We start from the raw sequence: 20,215 nt of genomic DNA on the forward strand, positions 1-20,215 counted from the left end.
GTTATCCTGCTCTGCTTCATCTTTTGATCCTTGAGTTGCCTGACGCGGTCCGACAAAGTTTACGCTTTGAGGTAGTAGCTGTATTTTAGATAAATTCTTTTGCTTTTGATTTTTATAAAGACGTGAAAGCAAAAATGTCATGGGATCAGTTTCACTCCAGGCAAAAATCGAGGAGAGTGGCATCAAGGTAAATACTGCAGAAAATATTTTCAAGAATGTATTATATAAATGGTATAGACTTTGCAATACACTATTTGAAATTATCAGATATTTAGCTATAGCTGCGAGAAGAACGCAAAGTTTTTAAAACTAAAGCTAACCAAGGAATATAAAGATAAATATAAACTAATATAAAATTCTTGCTAAAAATCAATTTCAACTTATGTAAACAAGATCAAGAACTTTTAAATGCAGACACAATAAGGTTTTGCGTTCTTAGAAATATTTATAACAAATTTTACAGAAACTTAACTTGCCAAGCAATTTTTGTCATAAGGCAAACCCTACAAGTATGCAATAAAATTTCTTCTTACTTTAAATGAGGCAAATGCAATTTCTCACAATATTTATCAATTCACCTATTTTTCACACATGTTTCAAATAATTAAGTTTTTGCAACTTACCAAAAATACAAAAGACAACTGTCAGCTTCATGATGAGAACACAAACTGTGAAAAATTTTATATATGTTGTATGAATTTATACCAAAAACTTTAATGAACATTTATAGTTTATTTGATTGGCATTTTGTAGAAAGTAAAAGTAGATAAACATAAATTTTATTAGCCCAAAATGTTAATCGATTTTATAGCATTATAAAACTATAATTAACAAGAATCACATTAACTTTAAAACTGTTGACTTTCGTGTTTTCCTTCTGTTTCTTTTTGTAGTTTTATAACTCAAAGTTTTTTATGTGTCTTGTTTGTAAAAAAAAAAAAAGAAAAGAAAAAGAAAATTTTTGGGAGAAAATGTCAAAAATTGTTCAGATTATCATGGAGAAATAAGCTTTGCCAAGCAGCATTTTCTTTTGCATAAAATTACAGTTTGTCCTTTGGCCAGGACAGACACCAACACCCAAGCACACACCAAACACATGAAGAGACTCGAGTAGTAGAAGATTACATGGACATGGACATGGGTGTTGCTTGTGGCTACTTGAAAGTAGATTATACTGAACAATGTCACGTCAGTTGAAAGGTCCAAATGTTTGTCATGGTTGGGGGAGGAGGGTGGTGCGCATCATCATCTCTTGTGCTGTTAATCTTAGTCCAAAAACATCAAAAGTTAAACCATAAGAAAATTTAAGTTACCGCCCCCTTAAGCCATAAGCCAAAGAACAAAATGAAGCAGAAAGATGAAGAGATGAAATTGTTTAAAAAGATTTCCTCACACAAACGTGGCTAGAGCATTAAAATCCTTGGAGATTTGTGAACCAGCAGCTTGTGACTTGGCATGACTTGTTTGACTTTTGTGTGTGTGTGTGTGTGTGTATCATGATGTTTGGGCGTCCAGTTCCCTAGATACAAATTTTTGCCAATTGTTTTAGTTTTTTGTTTGAATTTTGCATGCGACTTGAGAGTATGAGGGCAAATGCAAAGCAAACTATTTAAAATTCAAAAAAGAAAAAAAAAAGAGAAATATGCAAAAGGTAACTACTTTAAATCTATATATAGATTTCTGCTAAATTGGATAGATAAAACTTTGAAATTTACTATCCTAAAGCAACAGATTTATGACGTTAGATCTATTCTTATCTATAAATGGAATAAACCAGGGAGTTTTCTATAAATCTAGTCCTAAAATGTTTTCAGGATGGATTTTGATCAACTGGAAGTGATTATCAAATAATATATCTAATCGAGAAATAGCTTTAGCCTAATCCATCATTCAATCGTTATTGTATTTTAAAAAAAGTTACAAGGTAATGTTTTACTTAGTACCCAATAAAAAATTTCATAAAATTAATTTATATGTAAAACTTATAAAATCAAACAAAACAATGCAGAGGATCTAAAATTTGAGACAAAAAAAAAAAAAAATAAACCCGTTTAATTTATTTTAGCGATTTTCTGTTTTTAATTCTTTGGTTTTAAATTTAGGTTAGAGTTAGGTTAGGTCTTTGGTTTTAAAATGGTTAGAAATTTAGGTAAATCTTATTTAAAAAAACATCTTTATGAAAACAAATTTGAAGAGGCAATTGCTAATCGTTTAACATCATATCATCTTAATCTAAACAACAAGAAGAACATATTAAAAATCTAGAGATTTTTGTTAGACCAGTTCAAACTCACTACAGTGGTATACATAAGTAATACGCCAAATATTAACTTTCAAAAACTTTTACATGTTAAATGTATTTTTAAATCATTTAAAATAAAACACTTTAAATATTTTTATTTATGTATTTCTCCCAAATAAACATAGAGTCGTGCTAACTTGTCTTCTAAATTTGTACTACATGATATACAAAATCATGTGATTTTAATTAAATTTAACTTAGGTATTTATCCAATAAGATTATGGGAAAAAAAGGTTTTTAATACCAACAATTTTTGCAACCATTCCTTCCCATGAAAGATATATGATCCAATTTCCCGATATTCATGAAATTAAACTTATAAAATTTTAATTTTGTAAGAAAAGTTTAAAAAATAATGAAGTTATTGATCTAAAACTCTATTTTCGATTGAATATTTCTATTGATCTACATATATGAAATACATATCAAATAATAAGTTAAATAAATTCTTTTGATCTGGCTAAATATGAGATATACAGATGTATATTGGAACTCATTTAATTAAAGATAAATATAGTTTGTAAGCTTGAAGATAATTTCCCTTAGGGGTTGCCATCTTTTAAACAAAATTATACATTTGAAAGGGTTTCCCAATTTCAAATTATCAATACAAAATTGTTGTAAAGCTGTTCCGCCTTTAGAGCCAAGAACTAATTAAGGCATTAGCATTTGAAATCGTTGTTGGCAAAGGAAAACCTTTTCAGTCAAAAGGAAACCTTTTCTAACCTTATTTTATCTTTTGTTTGAAAACTGATTATTTGCAAATGAGAAAGAAGTAGACTGTGTAGTTTTTGTTGGTTTTGTTTTAAAATAACATTTTTACCAAGCAGTTGAAACCATTCATCAATCAAAAAGAAGAACTTTTTGCAACTGCTTCAAGCCATTTGCCAGTCAAAAGCAAATTGCCATCAAGATCCATGTTACATTGTCTCAAAAGTAGGCAACTTTATTCAAACAAAACGCAGGACACACACACAATCCTAATTCGGTTCATCTCTCTCACTCTGTTGCAATAAATTCTTTGTCCATGTCTAAAGTTGTGGAACTTGAGGAAAAAACCATTTTGTGTCTATCAGGGCGTCTAATCTGCAATCCAATCCCACATCTAACCAACTTACCACGTGCAATAAATTCCAAGGCGCAACGTCTGCACTATTTTTGGGACTGAGAGCCTTAAGACTTTTATTTTTATAAAGAGTCAGAAGGAGAGAGAGAGAGGGAGAAGCCAGGGCGGTTAACTGGGAGGTTGGTTTAAGGGGTTGTGTGGACGAGAGACAGTCGGGGATTTCTTCTCACTGTTAAACACGCGCCCGTACGTGATCTGATAGGGAATGAAAGGCAACCGCAGACATGTGTGTGTATGTGTGTGGAGTTGGCCAAGTCGGTTTGTGCCCACATTTGTTTGGCCTAGAGGACACGCACCTGCTATGGCTTTGGCTGACTCCTTCCCAACCTTTACGCTCCTCCGACTGCGGTTTTATCGGCACACAATTTAACAAGCATTGGCATTGCGCTAATTTACTTTAAATTGGTTTTTTTGACATTCGGTTTCCGTTTTCTCATACGGAATTATCAGTGATAAATTACCCAAGTGGAATTTTCTATATACTCTCTCTGAAATCGAATGGTTATTTAGTTTAGTTTGTTAATGGATAACAAAATGTTTTGCAACGAAAAATCGCAACCAATTTGTCTTCGCTTATTAGTTAATTATATTATATTAAAGGCCAAAACTTCTGCCAAAAGTTTCTATGATTGTGAGTTTATTTATTCCACACACATATTTATAGGGAGGTGATCACTAATTTTACTGATTTTGTCTGTTTCGCCGTTTAATTTAGATATTTTCGATTTTCAAGTTATTTTATTTAAGGTATCTGATTCAAGTTCCGATCTTAAGTAAAGATGTAAACATGTAATTTACCTTCTAAGGTAGTTCAAAAAAATTAATTGTTTGAAAAGTTGCAGAGAAAAGATCCTTGTTAGGGGAGATAAATTTCCCTCAATGAGACTTCAAGCAAATGGTAGAATAATAGGATATTATTTTTATTATTAATTAAATCCTTTAATGCTTTTTGAACCCTATATGTTTGTTTTTATTACACACAAAAATTGTGCTTTGTCGAAACGACTACAATCAATTAAAAATGATTTTCATTTCGATTCGTTATTCTATTTAAGATTAATTTTTAGAAGTAAATCTTTGTTATTCTAAAGATTTCAATTTTAAATATTATTATTCATTATTCTTTTAGACATGAATTTTTAGAAGTAAAAACGTTGTTTTTACAAAGATTACGTTTAATATTTGCGCTTAAAGTTTTGAAAGAATCATCCCAAACATTCGAATCTAAAACTCTCCCATATTAAGGATCTTTTTTGGCCAACCCAAGTTGTTTATAGAGCGAAGGATATGTGAGCCATCGGATTCAATTTCATTTTACCTTTTGCCCGATTTTAAACTTTTTCCGTCATTATCCTAGTTTGACATCGAATGTAGAAAAATTTGTATTACATTTTCGTATTATTTTTCTCAAACTTCGCATATTTCCTGATAGCTAAAAATTATTTTGTTCCCAGATCATTTAATTTAAAAAAATTGTCTTTACTTTTTTATTAAAATTAATGAAATTTATTGTTACAAAGGGCATTTAATATATCGGCTTTCAATATTTTCGATTTATTTTTATTATATTTGGAACCTTGTGTTAGCACCCCCCAAACAAAAAAGTAGAAAAAAAGCCCAAAAATGCTGTTGTTGTTATCATTAATGGGATCTTACGCCATGTCACGGGGTTAATAAATTGGTAAATAAAAATTAATGCTGAATAAATTACAAATAGCCAATAGAGCCCAATCGGCCCACAAACAAGAGTCCTCACCCCCGCAACAAGACGAAGGCTCTTGACAAATTTTCGTACAGAGTTTGTTTTTTTTTTTCGTCGATTTCTCGTTGCTGCTTTGCTTTTCCATAATTAATGAGAAAAGTTTTTAACCTTTTGTGCAAGTTTTTGTGCAACCAAAGTCCAAGGTCTATTGTCGACAAGATTGGTCTGCTTATCGCCGCAACGCCATCTAAATGGGCGTGGCATGTCAACGATACTAATGAGACGAAAAGTTTCCCTACGTTTTTTGTTGTTGTCCCTCTTCCTCTGATTGTGAGTGGCAGTTACCCACCGTCACGCCCCCGGGATTTCCTTTGAAACCAGTATCCACTATAACAAATCAAGGCATAATTAATGAAAATAACGTTAGAGCAAAGTGTTTGGCCGATTAATCATGTGAAGCCATAAAATATGGACTAGACGGCGAGGAAACAGGAAGCAGAAGTAGTTTGTGGAGTGGGCGGTAGGGGGATCTAAGGGAATCGCGACCGGAATTGAGTTTTATGCTGAGGTTGCCACTCTTTCCCCCCGCTATGTCTCTCTTCCGCTCCCTCTCATTTTCTCTCTCCTTTCCTCTTTCTGACCCAAGTTCTCCCTGTGGCCAAAATCGCATTGGTTTGTTTTGGGTCACGTTTGAATGCCAAACATTTTGCATACAATTTTGATACTCTTCACAAGCTTTGGTCACTATTATTTTATTCATTAACCATATTTGTTGGATATTTATTTACCTTCGATACCAGATCAAAAAATAATATTTAAATTGTCTACAAAAATTTGTTTTGTTTGAAGTGGACAATATTCTCCTTTTAAATATTTTAATAAAACATTAAAGAATAAAAAAAAAAAAGAAACCCAAATGATTCTTGCTAGAAAATATTCCATCGGATTTTGATATATGTATGTAAGTGCATATTATTTTACAATAAATGTAGAAATGAAGCCTGTTCCTCATTTTGATTTCATTCAAATTATTTGGAATCCAAAACTAAAATATATTCTGTTTAGGGCTCGCAAATAATGACTGAGTTTTTTTTCTCTGTCGCTTCGATTGCGAGCACAACCGGAAAAAAAAATTAACGAACGAGATATTTTAATCTGAGGAAAATCAACTTTGATTGATTTGTTGATATTTTCTATTAAGCATTTCTATGTCTGGAAATGAGGGATATTTTACACTGTCTGCAATTTAAAAGTTTAAAAAAACTAATGATAAAAACTAAAGTCTATCTATTTTTAATCCGATTTTGATGAACAATATCTCATTTGACGGGAAATTCAATTCACTATCTTTCATAGTTCAAGTGCAGTTATACTTTAGTGTGAGTTAGTGGGGTAAAGTAACGTCAAGCAGAGAGACAAAAAAAATACATACAAATTTGAATTTGTCAATTGGCTCCAAAATGGACCCTGGGGCCAAATTGAAAATTTGTGTTTGCAGTTTATCTTAGTTTTACTAGATCTAAAACTTGTTTTTTGAGTGCAAAGGTGTACTATAAATTTTACAAATTTTGAAAATGTGTCTTTTTTTTTTTGCCGGGTCCGAATTTGGGGGCTTTTTATCAAAACCCATTTAAAAAAAAAACCCATTAGAGATATGCCCACGAAATTTACAGAACATCATCGCAATAGAATATTTTCACTAACATTAAGTAACAATCGAATGAAATCAGAATTTAAGGTCAAAAAAAAATGTATTAAATTTTTTTGCCGCCACTGTATATAGAAATAAAAAATTTTAGAAAGTCTTGTAATCAGTAATACAATATTGTACATTGTTAGAATTTTGTTTTCATGGGAGAAATAAACATAGTTATAGTACAGTAGGACTAGGTAGAGTATAAAAACTTCAGTAGATTTCGAAAGCTTAGTCAATTTGTTGTTTAATTTTTTGTTGCTGTTATTGTTGTTGTTGTTTGTGTTATGGTCAAATTCAAATCAACCATAATGAAGAACAACAAGAGGAGGAACAACATTGACAATAAACATGCAAAAGGATGAGTTTGAGGTTTATGAGAGTGGAAGGTAAATGCGTTTAATGGTCAGTCCTGGCGGTTATTTTGGTGCCTCTTAATGTCTCTGTGTGTGTGTGGGTGTGTATGGGACTATTTGAGGTCAGGTGACAGGCATTTGATGTCGTTGAGAGCGCTTAAATTTAGTGTGGCTAAATATGAATCGCAATAATTATATTTAAACCGTTTTTGAACCATTCCATCGAAATGGTAAAAAGAAAAATGGAAAAACATTTCACAATTTGCAGCTCTGTTGAAAATATCGTTGATCAAATAAATTTGTTGCACGTGATGAATGGAAATTGTGATGCCAGGCAATTGCACAATACATTTGTTGATTTGGTGTATGTGTGTGTGTGTGTGTGTGTGCCACAAATTGCCAGCCAGTGCCACAAAATGGACGAATATAAATCACGCATGCGACAAAAATCGCTTGAAAAAACTTTTCTTTTTACGCACAATTGGCTTAAAAATTGCAAAGTTTGACCCCGTCAACAAACAGGTGCAAACGAAATTTTATGGCCATATAGAAGGAAACTCAATTTTAAAATTATTTCCACGTTTGTAATGGTAAAATAAAAATAATAAAAATCTTTAACTACCAAATGTTTTAAAAAACAATTGGCTATTTTTTTAACTTTAACCAATTTGTAAGTTATTAATCTACAAATATCTTTCTATTTACAGATTTCATTTAAAACTATATTTTTTATTGTATATCAGAATTGAAGATTTTGTAAAACTTATTTAACAGGTTGAAATGTTTATAATCTAAATATTATTTTGTATTATATTATGTGCTAAAAATATCCCACAAAATCTTGGCCTGTAAGCTGTAATTATTTTAATAAATTAACTTTATAAAAATGGAAACTTGTGTTCTAAAATTTTCGTTATAATAATGCATAATGCTTTTTAATCAATTTCATCTAGAAATCCAACAGAAATTGAATCCCCTTTCATAAATGACTCCTTTGTTAAGAGAAATTGGTAAGGTCTAGTGATACATGACTTCTTTTGTTTAGTAGCTTATAATCACTTCTTTTAATCAGTTTCGACTTCTGTTTAATTCATATGTTTAACCATTTAAATTCATATTTTGTATCATAATTTCATATTCCTTGTTCAAGTCATATTTTAATAAGAAGGCTCGAAATAGAATCATCGAGGTTATTTCTGTTAAAACAATCTTCCAAATGCTGTGTACAGGGTTAAAATCTTATGGGTACAGCTTTTATAGTTTCTTAAGCCAAAGTAGATTGAAAGACATTTTATCCACATAAAAATTGATATTAGAAACTTAAAAATTAGATCCATCAGTTCACTCTATGGGTAAGTTATTGTAAAAGAGGTAAAAAAGAAAAACTGAAATGTGGGGCAACAGGATTTAAGGCCTAAGATCTGTCGAGTGATTTGTTTCTATGACTGTTTAAATCCTCAGGCAACAGTGCAGCTCTGGCGTCCCTATTTCGTTCCGATTGTCTCTGAGACTCCGCTTGTCGATTCTGAGGGTCTTGCCGAAAATTAATAACTCGTGCCTCGTTCATATCGCGTATCTGTTGCTCTAGAATTCGGGCTTGCCTTCGAGTGACTCTTCTTTGGGATGAATTTAAATTCTGTTCCCGCCTTCTTGTACTTGGATTCCGTCTTGCAACTCGACGGTTATTTGCATCGCGGTTCCGCTCGCCTTCTCTGTAATCCTGATTCTCTCTGCGAACAGCATGTTCAGCAGTGTTGGCCTCCTGCTCCTTCGAACGATAATCAGGATCTTGGCGAGCAACGAAGTGGGCTTCTGCGTCCCTTTCGCGCTCTTGCTGCCTGAACGCGTTATCCTTTCTCCGAAGAATATGCTGAGCAGTGTTGGCCTCCTGCTCCATCGAACGATAATCAGGATCTTGTCGCTTAATATGGCGGGTCCGTGGGTTTCGGGCCTGCTCCTGCAGCCTGTAGTCTCTATTGGCTCGTCGTTCAGCACGTGCCAATGCGTCTTGCCTACGATCTCGTTCCCGTGTTTCCAAATCATTTTGCCGATTATTTGCCATGCGTTGCGAATTTTTCTCGCGAACCTCGTTGCCATTTTCTTGGCGGTAAGTAAGACTCCGAATTGCAGCTTCCCGTCGTCGTTGTTCAGCAGATTTTCACGACAAGCGAGGCATTTTAAAATCTCTAAATTATAGTATATTATAAATAAGTTGGCTTGAAAAGTAATACTATGATATATATGATTCTGAAAGTAAAATAATATGATAATATGATTTAGGTATGCAAAAAAAGAGCTGAAAGTTAAAATAGAACACATTCCGATCACATTCAAATTTTGGGATCTGGGGTTTTTATATCCAATACTATCATATTAGTAAATTTCATGGGGATACTCCAATTTTTGTGAAAATGTTTCTTCTAGAGCTATATGATATAGTGGTCCGATGCTGATGGTTTTCATACTTTATTTTTCCCGGGTAATAAAAAGCCCCGAATAGCTCTTAAGATGGCTGAATAAAACGCATACGCACAGACGGACATGGCTATATCGACTCAGCTTTATGGGGTCGGAAACGTCTCCTTCTGTGCGTTACAAACATCTGACCAATTTTATAATACCCTCTGCAAGGGTATAAAAATGTGTTCCTTTTCTTTAGCTAGGATTCTATTTTTTTATATTATAGTGGGCAATTCTCAAATATTTTCAGACCCGCCACTATTATGGGAAGGGTCGAATTAAAAAAAGTGGAGGTCTCCGGTCTGAGAGTTCTTTAAGGGCCAAGAAATTTATGTAAAATGTTTGGAAACTGAAGTCCTTATTTGATTCTTTGCTCTGTTTTTCTCAGTCTTTTTTGACCAAAGGCAAAAGTCTCGCTGACCCTTCCTATGAATCCGGTCCTGAAATAAATAACTGACTACTGTTAGATTATAGAAACTTATCTACAGAAAAGAAATACCGCCCCTCTGGCTGTTTGTTAACCCAAAAAAATAAAGGTTTAATGGAAACCATACAAATATATATAAATAAAGGTGTTTGAAATGTTTCTAAGCCCCAAGTTAAGTACTTTTTGTGCATTATATATGTATGTATGTACTTATTTGTTATTTTAATTTGCATTAACATTTTGCAGCTACGCTTCAGCAAAGCGAAACGTTTTAATGAATTTCCCAACAAGTTGCAACACTTTTTTTTTTTCATACACAAAAAAATCCTGGGTCACTAATTTAAATAATGTACTAAGTTGGTGGGTGTGTGTGCGAGTGTCTCTGTGTGTGTGTGTTTTTGCCATGAATTTCAGGGGTTGTCTCTACCACCATGTACAACCTAATTAGTCAAGGATTTGGTATTAAGAAAAGATACTCATGCTCAACCTTTTTAAAATATGAAAATCACGTGCCTACCTAAGTATGTTGTTTGGTTTTTTTAAATAAATTCCATGGGGCTTAATAAAAATAACAAAAATTGTGACTTTAAAATTATGTTCACGTAGCAAAATAAGCCAAAGTAAGAACCAAATGACAACGAAGTTTTTTTACTCTCAAAGATGAAACTGAAAACCTCGAGGAAAGGATATGTCGAAGATTCATTCATTCATTAATTTCTGTACTAGATTTAAGAGATATGTCGAATATATTAACACTGATAGCTAAAAGTTAACATTCTGATGTCCTTCCAACAAACTCTTTATCGAAATGTTTATACCTCATTTGTCTAGAGGATACGTGAAAGGCAAAAATTTCTATTTTATTGTAGGCTTAACAGGGTCAGTTGGTCCTTGAAGTATAAAATATATAAAATGTACATGTACGAAATTTACGAAAATGTTGCCCACTTCAAATTGTTTATCAAATTAACTTGTGCTTTTAGTACAAAATTTGCACATTTAATTACACTTGAGAGTTGCTTTTGCACAAAATCAAACCGCATTCAAATTGCATTATTTAATCAGTAGAAATCGTATGTGTGTGAGTGTGTCTTTGGCTTTGTGTGTGTTTATCTGTGTGTAAAGCAATTAAGGACACTTTGTTATGGGTCAGATTGTTGATTAATGAGTTACCTTGTCTTATTTACTTGTACATATGAATATGTTATATACCTAAATACGATTTAAAATCAAAAATTTACAAAATCCTAAATATAAAAAAAATGAAATGTTATATAAATTTCAGCATTCAATTAATTAGCATCTATTTGTAGGAAGGACTAGCAACAGAAGCTGGGCAGGACGTGCCGCAGAAACTTCCGGAATGGCGGGGCCATTAAATAAAGGCAAACTAGGACCACAACTAGAACTTGTGAATGTGCAATGTAGATGTAGATGGGTCCGGACAGTATGCAGCAGTTTTTGTTTTCAGACCATTTGACGGGACTCTCGCACACACATTCGCATATACAGAGTACGGATTCTGATTCTGCAAACCGGACTAAAACCCAGCAACAACCAAAAAAAAAAAATTGTTCGTATGAAAACTAAAATACGTGCAAAGTTTACAAAAAACATTTTGGTTTTGGCTTGACCTGATGCCGCTTCCTGCTTCTATTTACACTTTGGATCCTGGCTCCTGCTCCTGCTGCATCTGCCTGTTGTTTAATTATTTGCCATTTACCCATTCTATTTTCATCAGAAGAAGACAGGGAGTATAACGAATTTTTAACAATTTGATTTTGGTTTATACGATTTACTTGGTGGTTAGTCTGCAAATTGCCAGAAAGAATGAGACGATCTCCTAACTGCAACTTGTCTGTCCGACTAGAATTTTTTCACTTTGAATTCTTAACCCTTTAGCAATCAGGCGAAATGATTGCAGTTATGGTTTAAACCTACTTTAAAATTAGAAATCATAAAAAACAATAACAAATAAGGAATAAAACAAAATGTTTTTTGCGAATAACTTTTTCATTTCATTACATAAATTTTTGCTTCCATTTTTTCTAAACTGCTCACTTGTGAGATTTTTTATTACACCTGTACCTTGGTTTAGATTAGATGGTTAGAAAATCAAACAAACTAAGCCGTTTAAGATACAAAACAAAAATATTCATTAACGCTTAGTCTTCAGTTTCTGGGGAAATCTTCAATAATATAAGTATTTGTTGCTTATATTATTTTGATTGGTCTTGTGTAACGTTTTTTTGATTACAGCTTTAGTTTTACTATACTTATCTGTCATTGTTGTTTCTTAGTTTTTTTTTTATTTTTTTCTATCCTAAATGAAAAAAAAAGCAAATATTATCAAATGTAAACATGACATGGAGATTAAATATATCTAATTGTAAGTACACATAAATAATGAGATATGAAAGTATGATAAATACGACAAAAACAGAAGCTTCTCTGTATATTATTAAACACTTTTAAATATGTAGAAAATTGAAAATAAATAGTTACTAATCATAATAAACATCGAAAAACGCCACTCCTTGGCAGCTTTAAAGTTTACGCTAAATAAAACTCAAAAAATCAAAAAAAAAAGAATCGTAATGCATTATTTAGTTAATTAGTTTTTTGAGAACTTTAATTTCCTTCAAAATTTTGATCATTTAATGTTAGGAATGTACAAATTCATTAAACAAATTTCCGTTGATAATTGAAACTAACGCCAAATTTAAACCGCGGGCAATTTAGAGGTTGCCACCTTATATTTTTTTAACACCATGGCGCCCTCTGTCACTCTTAGAAAATACGCGACGTTGGCTGCGGTTAAAGCAAAACAGCTGTTTATTTAAAAACATTTGGTTTGTGTACAAAACGTGTTTGGCTTAATTTGATTTTGTTTCTTTTAAATTATTAGTTAAAATGGTTGAAATTGAAGGATATAAAGGTAGAAATAAATGGCAAACAGTATATAGCAACGGTAATAATATAAATCTCCCAATTACAGTGGTGCCACTTCGCATGACTCCCGATGCCAAACATTGTCACAGCATTTACATGCGGGAGCACTTTATACGTCTAATGGACCCCAATAAACCCAAGGGACGGACACTCTTTCTGCTCAATATTCCTCCATATGTGACAGAGGCCAGTCTAAAAGTGTTCTTCAAGCAATTCGGCAAAGTGGAAAGTGTTCAGTTTGCCGCCAAACCGGGACGTGAGGAGACAATCAAGTGGTATGAGGGATTGGATGAACCCTTTTCCAATGTTAAGGCGCCCTTCATATTTAAAGTGGCATATGTGGTCTTCGAGAAGGGCAGCAGCATTGGCAAAGCCTTGTCCATCGAAAGTCTAGATTTGTTCAACAGCAGCCAGGAGTGCCTGATTAAGACCGGAATGGAACTCTGGCATGAGGAGTATGAACAGAAATACCTACTCGATCCAGAGGCCACTAAAAAGCGCATTAAACTGTACATGGCCGGCTATGATAAGCGTGAGCGGGCTGCTCTCGAGGAGGCCAAAACAAGTGAAGCCGATGCCGATGGTTGGGTCACTGTGGGCAAGGAGGGACGCAATGCTGGCTTCGAACAGAAAGAATCTGTAATCGGACGCATCGAGAATAAATTGGCCAAGGACAAAAAGACGAAAGAACTGAAAAATTTCTACACCTTCCAAATACGCGAAAGCAAAATGCAAAATATTGTCGAAATGCGCAAAAAATTCGAAGAGGATAAACGTAAAATTGAACTTCTCAAACAATCGCGACGCTTTAAACCGTTTTAGTCACAGTATAGCCATAGGTTAAGTTTGTGCTTAATAAAACTTCTTTAACACGACATGACCGCACTGGCAAATCCTCATAAATTTCCAATATCTTCGGTACACCAACCCCCGCCCCCTCACCCTCTCTCACATTGACACTTTTGCCGCACCACAAGAGATCCTGGGTGCCATAATTTCACATCCCGCTCATAACTTATAAGCCAGAGACGACAGACAGAGTCAGAGGCGACCATAAAAGCATATAAAAAGCAAATAACAAGAAGACCAGAGAAAAGGCATAACAGCAACCGCTGAGCCTTATTGTGTGATAATCGCATATGGTTTATGTTAATTTGAGAAATGATAAAAATATTTCGCTTATCAATTTTAATCATCATAATCGTTTAGCTGTGGCCGTGTCGTCGCGACGCACACCCGAAACAGAAAACCTGGAGCAACAGACTCACCCAGCCTGATGCAGCACGCGATTTATAAATGCAGCGTCAGGAGCGGAATAAGAGTGAATTTTAACAAGGGAGAGTCAAATCTTTAAATAGATAATTTATGAATAGATACTCTCAAATTTGGTTAATTGCTTTACATTTTTTTGACCTAGCTGAAGATGGAACTGCATTTATGAACCTAAAAGCACAAAAAATTTTAATTTTTTAAAAAATTTTAAGAACTTTTAGAATGAATTATTAATAATTTACATAGATAAAAGTACAAATTTTGAATAAATTGTAACCTTTTTTTTTTGGGCTAGATGAATATTATCCTACTGAATCTTAGGGACTAAAATAAAAAAATAAAATAATAAAAGTCTTGCAGAATTTTTCAAAAAAGCGGCTCCCATCATCACACTCAGCAAAGCAAGTGATTTGGCATCTTCTCAAGAATTTTCTGAAATTATAGTAAACCTCGAATCGCCTTAAATGAAATGTTTCAGGTAATAGAAACAAATTTTTGTCATAGCCGATTTAAAAAATATTGATTTTTAATTAACCAATCGTAAAAGTAGGCGGAATTTTTTTAACATTTTAGATTAATTATGTGATCAGTCTTTGAATAAAAATATTCATAGTGAAAATTTTGTAATTTAAGCAACAATTACTTAATGTCTAATAACTTTCTTCAAAAGATGTTCAACTTACCGATTTTCTAAAAACTTTTAGATACTTTACAATACCTATAATAGGAAACACAATTTAAAAAGTTTTGAACCAATTTACATCTCTTAGTACCTCAAACCGCTCCTGATTTGCCCATGTTGCTTTAATATACCCGAAAAAAGCAGAAAAAAGTAGAAAAAAAATGTAACTGCATCCTCTTGGGGTAATCTGAGAGTCTTTTGTTGGATTGGAGTGAAATACAAACGAGATACGCGTTGGCTAACGCATGCTGACGACGATCATCGGATTTGTATGGATATGGGTAGTCTGTAGTCGCCGTCGCCTTCGCCGTTGCCGTCGTCATCATCATCATCATGATCGTGGTCTTTGAGATTGTTGTTGTGGCCTACTGTGGAGCCTAAAGACAGCAACACATTCATAATTTCTTCCGATTTGTATCGTTTTTTAAAACATTTTAAATTGATTAAAATGCGATAAATCATAATCGCCAATGTCTGTGTGTCTGGTTGGTTGGTTGGTCGGTTGCTTGGTTGGGGATGTATTTCTCTCTCTCGATTTCCTGAGATTCTCTTGTGCCTGTGTCTGGGGTGATGGAACGATTTATGACCCTTGAACATAATAAAGTGTTAACGGAACGAGTTATTAAGGTAATCTGAATGCGCATAAGTTAATAAAGCCTGCAGAGAGGGTAAGGAGACAGAGAGAGAGAGTGTGTAAGAGCTATGGATTTTTGGATCCACACAAAGACGATTTGCATGGGCAACATCATCGTCTAAAGTTGCATCTAGCTTCGACTTGATCGGACACACAAGATGTCGAAAAATATAACATAAAACGACCACACGTACGTCTCCCATGCCGCACAGCAGGACATCCAAAGTCGACGACGAGAAAACCACCAACAACAACATAAAAAAAAAAAAACTATATATTCGAAACGCCGTGTCTTGTGAGCAGAACAATCAATAAATTTGAACACGTGAGCGAAGGCGAATGTGGACGGCGAACAACAACAACAGAGCGATAAGTGATCAATATGCAGTTGTCGACTGATTGGGCAGCAAAACATAAATCCCCCCCACTACCCCACCCCTCAGACAAAATTCTCTGGTCAAGCGGGGATAGAAGGGAAAGTGAATTTTGTCTTCAATTAGGCAAATTAAATTGCCATCAATATTTAAATGAAATTTGAATTTTTTAACAAATTATAAAGATCCATCACATTATGCTAATCATATGTAGAGATACATATATCTGCAGATTTAAGCTTTAGTAACTTTAAATTGCACTTGAGCTCTTATCTCAAAAAGATTTTTGATCACAACTTTTTATATTGTTTTTAAAAATATACATAAATGATGAATCAACTTGTTAATTTGATAAGAAATCCTTTTTGGAAGTTTAAATCTTTAATATTAAGGACACAAAATTTAAAGAATATTTTTAATTTGCAACTTCAAACGTTCAGACAATATTCCTAACAACAAACATTTGATTTCACGTTTAATAAAGCATACAAAACTATTTACAATTTGCTAAAAAGTCTTTTCCGAGCAGGTAATTACAAAAAAATGTAACAGATTCAACTTGAGATTATCAGATAAGGTATATTTGCTTGCTAACGAATCTAGAGACTTGAAATAAGCAAAAATTGTCACACAAAAGTATGCAATAGACAATCGAAAACTAAGCCTTTTAAAAGTTTTGATAAATATTAGTATCATCAAAGAAATGTTCTTCTTTTCCGAGCAGGTAATTAGAAAAAAATGTAACAGATTCAACTTGAGATTATCAGATAAGGTATATTTGCTTGCTAACGAATCTAGAGACTTGAAATAAGCAAAAATTGTCACACAAAAGTATGCAATAGACAATCGAAAACTAAGCCTTTTAAAAGTTTTGATAAATATTAGTATCATCAAAGAAATGTTCTTTTTGCAAAAATTAATTATTGACAATTTCTTAACCACCAAAAATAACAAAAAATTCTTTAGAGTTTTCAAAGAGTGAATTTTTTAGCTGCTTTCTAAAATCTAAGGAGCTCATAGACTTACCTTTTAACAGAAAGCCAAAGTTACTATGGCCCTGCAAATTGGAGACAATAAATAAATATCCTTTTTGTGTATTTAGTGGACAAAAATCGAATTTAAAATGTTTTTTATAATAGCTTATGAAACTAAAAGTTTCTGTTAATTTCAACTGACTAAAGTAGTCAAGCCAGTTCAATTTTGGCCTTCAAAACATTTTACAATAGATATTTGAATACGATATTATTTACATATTGCTAAAAAGTTTTTTCCGAACATATAATGTGGGAAAAAATCGATATTTGAATACGAATAAGATCTTTATTTTATGATTGATTCAAACCAAGAAGGTTTCCATCGCTAAATCTTCAAATAGAAAATAAAAAATGTCTAAAATGAGAACTTTTAATTAGGAGGAATCGTTTGAAATACATATATATGGCTGATGTCCTTCAAAATAGAGCTAATGGTGAAGTAGAGTGCGTATATTTAAAAGATTTAACGTGCCTTTTTTTTAAAAACTGGGTGGGTTAACTTTTCGAAAAGATCTCAATAGCAATCGCCGTAGGTGAACCAAGGAGTATTGTCGACATCATCGACCACAACGGGTTCCCTGCGCGCCGTTGATGGTCCATAAAGATTATAACGCCTGGTACCAGCCAACACTTCACGATAGCGTCTAACTGGTGTTCTGGCCATATGCAATTCCATTAGATCCCATTCGCTGAGATCACGAAATACAGAACGTATCATATGCATGCGTCCCAATAGTTCAGATTCCCGTAGTCCTTCATATTTCCGACCAGTGCGTGATCTAAATGTTTTATAGACTTCACTGTGATGTTTGGTTTCCGTGGCCGTTTGCAATTCCTTGCGATAGAGAGCACGAATCCCTCGTCCCAGATGTCGTATGTGCTCAAAATCTTTTATATTTAAAGCCACCAAAGCAATGGCATCCAAATTAAGCAACTTATGTCCATCTATGTAATTCTCCTTAAATGTTTGCTAATACGAAAGCAAAGCAAACTCAGAATTACGTATAAATTGAAGAGTATTGACAATTTACCTCATATTCTGGATAACCGAAATTTCGTAACCAATCAGCGACATCTTCTATGCTCCATTTGAATACCTCAGTTCTGCCCTGGGCATCAACTACCGCAGCACAAAGATTGAACAACGAATCGGGCGTAGCCTTAAACTGCAAGGGCACATCCTCTTTGTCGTATTCAGCATCGGGAAACATATAGCTGGGATAACGAAAACTAAACTGCTGATCATCTTCCTCATCTACTCCTGGCTCACTAATGCTCAAACTCTCCATGGCACTGTCATTGCGACGCAATAATGATGGTATCCTTGCTGATGATACAGCCGATGGAATCGAGAACGGCGACGAGGACGACGACAACGACTCCATTCAAGCGGATGGCACGTACTGTTATGCCATGTCCTAACCCAAATTCAATTGGGCCCACAAAAAATCGTTTTGATTGCGGTTTACCCCTAAGGACCCTCGATTCGTGTCTGTTTACATTGGAGTGCAATACTCTTTGTTATGAAAGTATATATGGCTCAATGGAGGACGATTGGTTACTTAGTTATTTAGTAAGAAAATGTCAACCATGTTATTAAAGTACCTATAGTTAAAAATAAAGTTTACTTTATAAAGCCAACAGTTATGCCTACTCTCTAAGGAATTATTTTTTCTGTTAGGCTATGAATTTAGTCAATACATTTCGGTTTTAAGCCTCATTGTTTCAATTCAGTACTGATAATGTTTAGTAAAATAAATGCTGAATATTTATAATATATTTATTATCTTAATAAAAGAAAACTATTATTAACTTCATTCCATAAAATAAATTGATTTTAAACAGTTCTTATTGAAACAAGAATAAATTGTTCAAAGTTTCGTTTTAATCATGATACAATAAATGTTTTTCAGTCTTGTGATTTATTTTTATATTCAAAAAGAATATTTATATTTTGACGTATAAATTATAGAATTCAAAACCATAATATAATCAATCCTTAAATTGATTTTTTTTTAATGTTGATTGAAATTTGAATTTGAGTAATTATAACAAAAGACAAATATAAGATTTGAGTCCGAGCACAAATTATTTTTATTTTGAAGAATTATATGAATATACCTATAAGTATTATGAATACTTTTATTTTCTATATACCTTTACTTAGTCTAATAGGTCTCAGCAAACCTCTTAGTTGCTCCTAGTGATTAAAATTCTTATAACAATTATTTATTAATTTATTATATGTTATCTAAGGGTATAAAAAATGCCGCCTTAATGTCAAGTTGTGTTCCCTTTTTGTTGTACTTCCTCTATTTTATTTCTTTGATTGCATTTGCATATCCGTTTTCTTCGTTCAGGTTGAACGCCTCTTTGTGGTATGGGGGACGAGCGAAAGTGACAGGGGGTAGTCCTTTCTGGCGCAGTTGTGTCTGGGCGCCAGAAAGTATGCTACGTAACGTCACGACAAGAATTTCCTATTAATAACACAATTTGCACATTTTCACATTTTGTTTTTCCCCCATTTCGAAGGCGAAACTTCGACCAATATTTACTTGCAATAATTTAATGGCACACAAACGTTTTATGAAGCGTGCAATGCATTTTGATTCTTTTTTTGGGTTTTTGGACAGAATGCGGTTAGATTTATGGCCCTCGGCACCGTTACCCACTTTATTAACACACGAAGAAGAAGAAGAAGTCACACAAAGATCACTCAATTCACACAAGGCAAATTATTTATCGATACATTCCTTTCATGAGTAAAAGAGATAAAATATTTAGCCGGTATCTCAAGTCTTCAAGACTCCGCCCACTATATGCACGAGGCTCTGGCATTGGCTGTTTGAGATGCTATTACTATGGCCTACCTACCAAGAAGTGTAGGTGTTTGTATGTGTATGTCTCTGTATGTGTGTGTGTGTACGTTCCCATGGAAGGAGAAAGACAACATATGGAGAAATCAGTAAACAAATATCAAAAACGATCAACAAAACAATCTCCGCGGTATATTTGTGTGTTAACACACACAAAACGTATAACAAGTTTCTCATCCATGTGCATGAAGTACAGTGGTCAAAAGTTAATGAAGATTATCAACTTGGAATATATTCATTGATATTAGGATAAATCGATGTCTGCAACAAATAATAAAATGATTTGGTATACATGTTTTATGTATCATATTAAGGCTAAAAAAAA

The 20,215-nt window shown here is 33.5% G+C and overlaps 2 protein-coding genes across 2 annotated transcripts; one reads left to right on the plus strand and one right to left on the minus strand.

Annotated features, from left to right (window-relative positions):
* The first annotated feature begins 12,898 nt into the window (after positions 1-12,898).
* LOC6642320 (ribosomal RNA-processing protein 7 homolog A) lies at positions 12,899-13,893 on the plus strand. The gene is made up of 2 exons (XM_002065311.4): positions 12,899-13,004; positions 13,065-13,893. The coding sequence occupies exons 1-2, from the start codon at positions 12,980-12,982 to the stop codon at positions 13,838-13,840; spliced, it is 801 nt and encodes a 266-aa protein (XP_002065347.1). The 5' UTR covers positions 12,899-12,979; the 3' UTR covers positions 13,841-13,893.
* Positions 13,894-17,515: 3,622 nt separating this feature from the next.
* Positions 17,516-18,387, minus strand: LOC6642656. The gene is made up of 2 exons (XM_002065312.2): positions 18,046-18,387; positions 17,516-17,984 (listed from the first exon to the last, which is right to left on the minus strand). Exons 1-2 carry the CDS (start codon positions 18,301-18,303, stop codon positions 17,529-17,531), a joined length of 714 nt encoding a protein of 237 aa, XP_002065348.1. The 5' UTR covers positions 18,304-18,387; the 3' UTR covers positions 17,516-17,528.
* Between the last annotated feature and the right edge of the window lie 1,828 nt (positions 18,388-20,215).

Source organism: Drosophila willistoni (assembly GCF_018902025.1).
Source record: "Drosophila willistoni isolate 14030-0811.24 chromosome 2R unlocalized genomic scaffold, UCI_dwil_1.1 Seg167, whole genome shotgun sequence".
Taxonomy (NCBI): domain Eukaryota; kingdom Metazoa; phylum Arthropoda; class Insecta; order Diptera; family Drosophilidae; genus Drosophila; species Drosophila willistoni.